This window comes from Manihot esculenta, chromosome 9, assembly GCF_001659605.2.
Source record: "Manihot esculenta cultivar AM560-2 chromosome 9, M.esculenta_v8, whole genome shotgun sequence".
Taxonomy (NCBI): domain Eukaryota; kingdom Viridiplantae; phylum Streptophyta; class Magnoliopsida; order Malpighiales; family Euphorbiaceae; genus Manihot; species Manihot esculenta.
The window spans coordinates 11,201,219-11,211,458 of NC_035169.2; the positions used below are offsets into that span (position 1 = coordinate 11,201,219).

The following is a 10,240-nucleotide window of genomic DNA, read 5'->3' on the forward strand; positions in this document are numbered from 1 at the left end:
TAAAATCATAGAAAAATAATATTCGACTAACGTCATTTCACCAGTGGTACTCTAATATATTATTATTTGGTAAGTATTAAGAGTATTCTTTATTCAGTATCTATTCTTATAAATGTGTATTGAAAAATGAATTAAATATCTAATTCAGGTGTCCTAAACTCAAACCTTATTGAATCTGCGGTGATATATAAAATCAAATTTAAACCTATTCAACCTGTGTATAAAAATACTTAAATCTGTTTTATTAGGATTTAGTAAGAAGGATACCCTCGAAAATTTGCCTCGTGACCAGACAGGATGGAGGTTAGGATTGGGTATGAAGGTGGAAATTAATAAATGACAGGTGGAAGCAAATAAATGTTCCCAACGAACTTTTCAGAAATTGTCATCACCATTGATGGGCGTCCCTGTCATCGTTGGCCTTCTTATAACCGTCTCATGATTGAGATGGACTGCATTTCTTAACTAGGTTTTATATATTGACATAAATTAATGAAATTATTACTACAATAGTTGGGAGAAATTTAGAATGGAATGGAGATTTAATTCATTTTGAAGAAAGGATTAAATAAATGGTAATTAAAGACTGATCCATGATAAAATCACTAATATTGTTTTTCTGTTACGGGTACAGGTTCAAAGTTAATGTGGTACCCACCTTTAAATTTTTTCTTTTTTTAACTTTTGACGTTAGTATAAAATTTTAAGTTCAAGATAGCCATGCACTTCATAAATGTAAACACATGTGCCAAATAAAAAAATAATAATTTTTTTTAGTTTTAAAATTTATGTAATATTCTAACTTTACTTTATGATAAATAGTTGAAATTAAAAAGTTAAAATATTTAATCTTTAATCTTTATAAAAACACTTAAACACAACTCTAAATAAATAATTACGTATTATAAAATTTAAAAGGGTAAACTGTAATTTAGTCTCTCTAGTTTAGTGAAATACAACATTTCGTCCCTCTATTTTAAAAAACCTTTAATTTAGTCACTGTAATCTTTAAAAACTATACCATTGGTCTCTCCCGTTAGATATTCAGTTAAATCACCGTTAATTTTAATTGAAAGACTAAAATACCCATAACAGTTTCTTCACTCCTGACCTCACCTGCTTCCTCTCAAATACCCATTGCGAAATCCTCTGCTTCGTCCACTGATGACTCCTCTTCTTCTAATTGATTGTTTTCTGCTTGTGTTTTTAATTCTCCACGTGTTAATATCTGGTGTATTTTGGGGTATTGCAGAAGAGTTATGTCGTGGAGGAGAGCGACGAGGAAATTGAGGATAAGAAAGGTCCACAAGCAGAGCCTGAAAAGGAAGAAGAGGAGGATGAGATAATCGAATCGGATATAGAGATTGAGGGCGAGACTGTCGAGCCTGATAATGATCCCCCTCAGAAGGTCTTGTTTGGGAATTTACATCGTTTATGCGTTTAATTTTGCTTGGTTCGTGGAATTTTATAATTATTTGCGTTTTCGTATGGCATTGGCTGTTTGCAGATGGATGACCCGTCAGTGGAAGTCACAGAGGAGAACCGCGAGGCCTCACAGGAGGCAAAGTTCAAAGCCATGGGGGCCATATCTGAAGGTATTAGAATGAATGTGTGAGTAGATGGTGTTATATGGCTTGATATGAAGAAACCCAATGCTGTCATCCGGGATGCCAATACTGCTCTGAGGTTGTTGCTTTTAGTAGCTTATTTGCACAGATGCTTGCATGAAATCAAACACAGAGGAGGAGGAAGAGGAGGAGAAGGAGAGAGAAGAAGAAGGAGAGAGAATGGATATTTTAGTCTTTTTAACTAAAACTAACGGTGATTTAACTAAAAATCTAACGGGAGGGGCTAATAGCATAGTTTTTAAAAATCACAGTGACTAAATTGAAGGTTTTTTAAAACAGAGGGACGAAATGCTACATTTCACTAAATCAGAGGAACTAAATTGCAGTTTATCCAATTAAAAAATTAAAAAATTATATTATGAAATTATAAATTAAATAATAAAATAGTTATTTATTTATTTTCCATTCCAATTTCAGTAAAATAATGAAAAAAGTAAAACGAAAGTTGAGACTTGACAATTGTAACGAAGAGCGTACTAGTGGCTGGGGATCTCGATTACACCTTTCTTAATTTGATTGGTTGATGAATAGGTCACCGTACACTTTGCCCAACCTCGAGCCTCCGATGCCACCATTTAAAGCAGCTCGCATTTCCAAGGACTACAAACAAAAACAATCCCGTGGGAGCCAGCGATGTCCACTTTTTTTTGTTTTTTATTTTATCACTTTTATCTTAAAAAAAAAAAAAAGTCTATTAATATTTTTTTATCACTTTAGGCGCTGTTAAGTAATGCATAAAACTTTGTAATATTTTATAAAATTTAAAAATTAATTGATAATTTTTTTATATCATATAAATTAAATATTAAATAATTAATTTAATTTGATTGAAATATGATCAACTGGCAGTATATACTGTATGAATTGATTTGAACTCTGTTGGACAATACTAATAATAACTATTATAATGATATAATAAATATATTTTTATAAATTATTATTTTAATTATTAAATATTAATATTTTGATTGAAATGAAATATTAAATATTATTTTTAAAGTTATTGTTCATTTAATATATTAATTAAAAAATAATTTCTTATTGATGTCCATCTGTCCTGTCCTTGGTCGCATCGGACGTGAAAATGAAATTGTCTACAAAAATAATCTAAATTCCATTTGGATTCCGTCGAATTATTAAAAAATTAACAGGCTTTTCTGCACAAGCCTATTGTCTTTATTTATTTATTTATTTTGTTTTTTTTCATTTCCATCCATTCCTCTTCATTTCGCGTCGCTTTTTGGCGGTTTTGAGCTTTTCAGTTTCGAACATTCGCTCGAATTTCTCTCTCTTTCTCACATGCACGCACACTCTCTCCCTCTGTCTGAGGTCAGACCTAAAATCTTCTTCTTCTTTCTTTCTTTTTTTTTTTGTTCAATTTTTTCTTAATATAGTTTATTGTTCAGCTCTCCTTCTACATATTTCTATTGGTTGATCTTGTTTTATTTATGTTTATGTTTTTTTTGGGGTTTGAATCTGTAGATTCTGTGAGTTTATGGTGTGGTTAGATCGGTGGCTTTTAGCTTGTGAGGGGTTTTTCCGCCGATGAGTGAGGTGTTCTTTTTTTTATTTTTTTTTTTTGCTTTTTTAGATTAATTTTTTGTTGCTTTTTTTAATTTGCTTTTCTCTTCTTTTCTTATCTACTGTCTGTTTGGTTCCCGAGAAAACAGAGGAAAAGTAATATTTTATATTTTAAAAATATTTTTTTTTCTCCCAATCTTTAAGTAGTTAAGCTCAGCTTGGCTTTATTAGCAAGGATGTTTTCTTTTTTCTATTTTTTCCCTGATGGAAAAATAACTAAATTGATCTTTTGCATTAAATTTGTTGGTAATTATTTGATCGACCTGCATATTTTACAATCGTAATAGAGCATTGGATTTTTCTTTATCCTGCATTTTCTATATCCAAAATAGACAACGATTACTGTTTCCGCTTAATTTGCAAGTTGCCGATGTCTTAAGTAGAAGATTGAGTTGAAAGTTTGGATGTTGTCGTATTTGGGGGTTATTTAGACAGGAGATTACGTTGTTTACATTTTGGTCACTTGGTTTCTCCTACCATTGTCGTTAGTATTTTTTGGTATTTGCGTGCTTGACGTGGTTGCAGCGGGTTGACCGTAACAACCTTGCATCATAGTGAACTTGCATTTTTTATGGAGCTTGTAGCCGACTTGATATTTAACCCAGACAATCCTGTAATTAATTTTCCTTCTCCCTTTCCACCACCATTCAACAATTGGCCATTATAACTATCGAATGAAAAACAAAAATGTCTGCGATATCTTAGAATCTCTTTGAATTTAATTTAATTGTACAACGCAGGTAAAAGAAATAGTTGGAGGAAAGTTACTTTTGGAGTTTAAAATGAGAACTATGTTAAGAGTCTTGATTCTCACGTTAGCATCATGTAAAAAATGGAAATGTGATGCAGCAGAAAGAACCTTATTACTTGATACTGATTTGCCCAAAATTTAGACTTTTGCCCAGTGCGAGGAAAATGAATTGACATGTCACATACATTTCCTTCCTATTTTGAGTTGTATGGTGCTGTCAATCAGACAATTGAATAAATCTTTGTATGCTGATTTTTAACTGTTCATTTATATGGTCCTTCTCCCTGGTTGATAGAGAGTAATTAGTCTCTTTGCCTTTTCATTCTTGTAGTAGGTAATGATGCATGCAGTGTTGCTTATTTGGAAATGGATCCAGAAGCAAATTTGAATAAGAAGTTTGCCAATATGAAATGTCAAACGGTATGGAAACAATCAATGCTTGAGGTTCCTTTCATTATGTTACCACTATTTAAATTGTTGGAACCATATTATGCACGGTAATGTTTTTTCCTTATTATTTTATTTTTGACATTTTGGAGAAAATGGCATGGATGCACTGTTTTTTATTTATTTATTTGATGATTAGTAGTACTATGGATTGGATTTGGAAAAAAGAAAAGAAATTTGTCACAGTTGGTTACAACGATCCATATGCTTGACCCTTGCACATTGGAATTGAAGCCTAGCCAAGTTAGTTGAATTGGAGAAAGAAAACCATCTTGAGGTTCTAAAGACCTTATCACAAAGCCTTTGTTAATCTTTGATGTAAAAGATGCAAAATGTTACATGAGATGAAAAATGGTTATGCAGAGAGACCTTTTTTATTTTGGAGTATGTGCACCAATGTAAACTGATACCAACATACAGCTTTTTTTGGGAGGTGTGGCAGTTGTTAATTTTCCATTTGAAAAATGCTTTCTAATGTTCTTGATTCTCCTTCATTGCTGATGCCTTTTGTTTCAAACCAAGTTTGCATGGACCAATTAATGATTTGTTTTTATATTTATTGATTAGGAAAAGGAGTCCTGTTGCATAAGGTTTTATTTACAGCCTTATCCGTGCACCATGTATATATTGCACTTTTTCTAGAATGTCTTTTTGATATATGACCTTAAATGCATGATTTTGCCAACACTGCCCTGCATAGGTCAGAATTCTTAGACGATAACTTCAGATTTGAAATGATCCCTGAATGGTGTCCTTGTCATTTTCTGGTTTTGTTTGTTAGGTAAAAGCAGGTGAATCTTGTGTTCCTTCGTTGGAAGATGAAACCGTAGAAGTGCAGCATTTACTTACAGAAGCTAAACCTGATAATGCCCCTGGAGATGGTGCATTATGTTTTGGTAAGGAGAATGCATGGAAGCACTTGGAGATTGAAGATTTCTCTTATGGATTTGAGTATGGCCTAAGAAGAAATTGTGGTAATTCTCTAATAGCTTATTGTTCTTATTATTGAAATACATACTTGCAGATTTCATTAGAATAAGAATCTATTCTTTATTATTTAGTGTGCCAAAACCATTGCTGGAATCAGAATGCATCTTTTTGTATCCTTTAATTTCTGAGTCGCTAATTCTATGTTGAACAAAATTGCCTGAACTGTCAGATTTTATGAAACTAAAGTACAGAGATGATGAGCAAATAGACATGTGGACAAGCTTCCCTTTCTTTTCCTCTGAACATTGCCCACAGCCACAGGCATGGGAAACATGTTCCATATTGAAGAAATCTTCTTTGACTTTGGGTGTCCAGTTAAAGATGTCTAAAGATGAAAGAATTAATTTCTGCCCTAGATTTTGATTGGAATAATATGTCATGCATGAATTTGCAAACAGGATTAAACTAGATGCATGGTATTTATAAGAGCAATACATGCTTTTGGGTCTTTCTAGTTTTGGTTAATTTTTCCCTTCCCAAGTTGTTTTGTTAACTTTTTTTTTTCCCTTGTTGATAAGGTGGGCTAGATTGTAATAATGCTCAAGGACAAGATGATTTAGAGCTTGGAGTATGTATCTCTCCTCGTCATTCTTATCATTGAAATCTTTTCCTTTCAGAAAAAAAATTGAGAATTTTATCTTGAACTAAAAATTAACATCCCCTCTCCCTGCTTCATGCGCATCAACTTGTTTTTTCCGTGCCACTTGGTTTTTTGTTTGCAGTATGATCATCATTTGATAAATGGTGTTTTAGTAGGTCCTTGATGGGCTGCTGGATGAAGTTGATGAAGTAGATGATATTCATGCGGCAAATGACATATCTGGGGCGTGTGAAGATTTTCTTTTGGGTAACCCTGTGATCATATTATGTCATTATGAGTTCATTCACATCAAGTTGAACTTATCTTATGCTTTTTCCTCATCCGACCTTTTTTGGATGCAGATGTTGAATTGGCCGGGAAGATTTCTGACCTGGATTTTGCTCACCGTGGAGGATTGCATTTGGGAAACTCAAGTTCAGAAAGTCAATCTCCAGGATTTAGTGGAAGTAGCAATGGTGCTCATGGGTTATCAGAATCATCAACAGCTACAATTCCAGATTCTGAATGCAAGAATGGTTCAGTTGAGAACAAAACAGTCAAATGTGAGTTAAATGACTCATCTGGTGACAATGTGTTTACTACTTCACATGATTTAGAAAATAGTGATGAGCTGGATGATGCAAAGCGTTTAGAAAGTGGAATATCGTCTGATGATAATGAAAAGAAACCTATCCAAGCAAGCAAAATGAGCACTCTTCTCAGACAGAAGAGATCGCGCAAGCCTACCAAGAGATATATTGAAGAATTTTCAGTTCCTAAGTCCAAACATGCACTAGAAAGGCAAAAAATTTTGGCTTCTGAGACAAAGTATAAATGCCTGACTATTGGATCCCATAATGAACTTCCTCATGGGAGGGGACAGACATTGATCAAAGTAGAGTCTTTAAGTGAGACTATTACACAAGAAACACTTGAAGATGATGAAAAACTTTCAGATCTGAAGTCAAAGTGTATGACTAGAAGGCTAAAAATTTCTTCTGCTTCAAATGGTAAACATTCAAAGACTGGATCTCGGAATGAGCTTTGTCATGTGAGAGGGCTCAAATCTGCTCCCAGGGATTCTTTGGCAGGAACTAGTACTCAAGCATCATTTGATTCTCGACCACGAAGGGGACGTCCCAAGAAACGCCCATATGTTTCAGTAGGAAAAATGGTTCTTATTTACTCAAGTTCTTTTGTTATTCATTGAAAAATGAAGATCAAAAACTCATCCTTGTTGTGTTTGGCTTCAAGTGCATGTTCTATGTTTGGATCATTTTCTCTTCTTCCTTGTCTCTCTTATTGGTGGTGTATGGATCACTGCATCTATGTAGGACACAGGATCTCACATGTTCATTCATGCTTCTATTTTCATTTCTGGGGTCCTGTCCACCAGGGAATTTCTATATCTTGTGGAATTCTGTGTCAAACTGTAGTATAGTTACTCGTTATCTTTTGGAATTCTATATCTAACTGAATTGAAATTTTACCATCTTGGTGCATTCTACCAAAGCAAAGGAGTTATCAATTGAGTTGAAAAATGCATTTTGCTCCTTCGCCTCTGTTTCTGCCCAAGTAGTAGTTGTTTTTTGTTCTGCAGTAATTTTTTATAGGATACTAACTTCATTTTTCATGTTATCATTTTACTACACAGACCCTTGAACGTGATGATGAACATGCTGCATCTGAGTCTGAAGATGACCATACAAAGAGAAGAAAATCAAAGAAGAGTGCTGATCGAAGGAAGCATCAAAGAATGTGGACTCTTTCTGAGGTGATGAAGTTGATTGATGGTATTGCTCAATATGGAACTGGGAGATGGACTGATATAAAGAAGCTTTTGTTTTCATCCTCTGCATATCGCACACCTGTGGATTTGAGGGTACCTGTCATTTCTTTATCCAATCAAACCTTCTCTTATTTTAAAGATTGAAATCTGTTTATGAATGTACTCTGCAGGATAAATGGAGAAATCTTCTAAGAGCTAGCACTGTGCAGAAGCAGAAAATGAAACAGAACAAGAAAGAGGTTAGCTTTGTGAGAAACTTGCTATGAACTTTGTTTTTTACGGATGCTGCATGCATTATAAATTTAATTTGATTGAATGCTGAAGTCAACTGAATGATAGGCTTTTTTTATTAATATAAGTTAGAACGTCGGAAGTGCTTTAATGTGAGTTCAACATGGCCTAGTAGGTTGCTTTGCTAAAATACTGGTCTTGAGCTCTGTGCGCGTTGCTGGGTTGCTTTGGATGTTGGCTCCATAGTGCCCCTATATGGGGGCATAATAGTTGTCGGACATAGTTGATTAAATGTATGAATGAATATTTTCATTGTCAGAACACAATGTTCATCTGTATGGGGCTTAGTGAACAATTATGTAGAATCAGGAGAAAATGAAAAGATGTCATATACAGAAGGAGCTACAGAGTGTATGTACAAGATTCCCCAACAACTTGCCAGCTGTGCATAACAACCCTAACTAAAATTAGTAACACATGGGAACTATTTGAGAAGTGACCATTTCTCTCTGCACACAGGTTCAATAACCTGGCAGGTTCCCTTAGTCATCCGCTATGCACCTTATCATTTAACCGAGCCTTCTTCTAGCTGCTCCTTTCAGTTGTACAACTCACTAACCTGACATTCACCTGTGTCCATGTAAGTTCGCTGATCTTGCAAAAAAAAAAAATCTGATGATTTCTTTGCTCTTCAAAATTTTGCTTGATAGTTGAGGTATAATGCCTTGCAAGTGTATGTACTTTTTTCTAATATTGAAATAAATCTAAGGCAAGGCAAGTATTCACTCAATTTTATCATTGAAGTAAAGTGCACTATTAAAACTTCTACTTCTTGTTTAGTTTATGATATGTCAATAAATTGTTGCAAAAATTGTGTGGTTAATGCATAATAGCAAAAGAAAAAAAAAGGAAAAGAGATGAGGTTAATGTAATTAATGCAGGTAGAACAAAAGTTGAAGCATGCGATGCGTCCTTTGCCAAAGTTGGTGATACACCGAATTCTTGAACTAGCAACTGTTCATCCATATCCTAGGTTTACTCCTGGTGGAAGATACATACGTAGGAAGAAGAATTGACATGAAGATCCATTAATGAGTCAGCACTAAAATCATAGAGGCAAATTTAGTTGTAAAAAAAGAAGCTATGGTTTATTCAACTTTTTCTTTTTTGCCATGCATATACGCATTTATGTTCTCAAATCTTCAAAGATAATTGTTACAGAATGTGGTGAATGTTGCACAGGTCAGGTAGTGGCCCCAAATATCCAATTGTAATACCCGGGGTTATGACTAACTGATGCTCTTAAACAAGTGTAGCTTTTCTTTTTCAAACCTGAGTTGTTTTATATTATTGTTTCTTCCTTTTTCTTTTGTGTTTGTGTTTTTTTTTGGTTATTATTGTTATTATTATTAATACTACTACATTGAGGGCTTTAATCTTCTATTCTGCCACAGCTTTGGTTTACAGGACGGTTAATCTTGGCAACCAAGTCAATGAGAAATTTGCATATAGTTGATTCATTCGTATAAATGTCTCAATTCATTTTGATTGCACTTTCATGATTTTCGTGTTAAAAGCATGTTCCTTCATAGTTGATTTGATGAGGTCGAAATTTTGTTTAATCTGGCACTGCCAGTGGGGCCTTCTATTATTGGTTCTTGTCCCTTGGATGGCACCATATTTTAAACGTTTAATGGTATTTGTTGTTTTCAGTTGCAATTGCAATGGTTACCCATTTCCTTTTAGAAGTGGACGGGCGATTTTAATTTTAGTTCGAGTTTGATTTATTTTTGATAAAAAGAAAAATAGTTTCAAGGAAAAAAAAAAAAGATTTTAGCTTGAAATTAGACTAAGAAAGTCTGCTGGAAATATAGTTTTTGGGTTGTTAATATTTTACTATAAATTCTGTGTGTGAAGATTTTTCTGTTTGAATTGCTTCATGATGTTAAATCACATTCTTTACATATTGAACATTAAATTCAATCAACTTAAAATTAATACTTTTTTTTTCTGCTTGTTCTTACCTGTACAAATAACATGAAGGGAAAAAAAGTTTGATTGGAAATAAATGGTCATGGGTATTTGAAAAATGTGTGAAAATATTAAAGGTTGATTTAAATTTAAAATTTTAATATATTTTAGTTGTAATGTGAAAAATGTTTTTTAAATTAGTTTTACAATGATAATAAAAGAAAAACTGTACACTCTCGTGGCTTTCAGCACAACAAATTAATTCGAGGCAA

At 33.5% G+C, this 10,240-nt stretch overlaps 1 protein-coding gene across 4 annotated transcripts; it reads left to right on the plus strand.

Moving 5' to 3' along the window:
- Positions 1-2,801: 2,801 nt before the first annotated feature.
- Positions 2,802-9,367, plus strand: LOC110622793. 4 transcript variants are annotated; one of them, XM_043959983.1, is made up of 10 exons: positions 2,874-2,957; positions 3,111-3,182; positions 4,292-4,380; positions 5,189-5,381; positions 5,916-5,965; positions 6,154-6,244; positions 6,340-7,151; positions 7,632-7,859; positions 7,937-8,005; positions 8,939-9,367. In XM_043959983.1, exons 3-10 carry the CDS (start codon positions 4,327-4,329, stop codon positions 9,071-9,073), a joined length of 1,632 nt encoding a protein of 543 aa, XP_043815918.1. In that variant the 5' UTR covers positions 2,874-2,957; positions 3,111-3,182; positions 4,292-4,326; the 3' UTR covers positions 9,074-9,367. The 4 variants fall into 4 exon arrangements, with proteins under 4 accessions (XP_021623121.2, XP_021623123.2, XP_021623122.2 ...); XM_021767429.2 differs by lacking the exon at positions 3,111-3,182 and having other exon boundaries at positions 2,802-2,957; XM_021767431.2 differs by lacking the exon at positions 3,111-3,182 and having other exon boundaries at positions 2,802-2,957; positions 6,340-7,139.
- Positions 9,368-10,240: the final 873 nt, after the last annotated feature.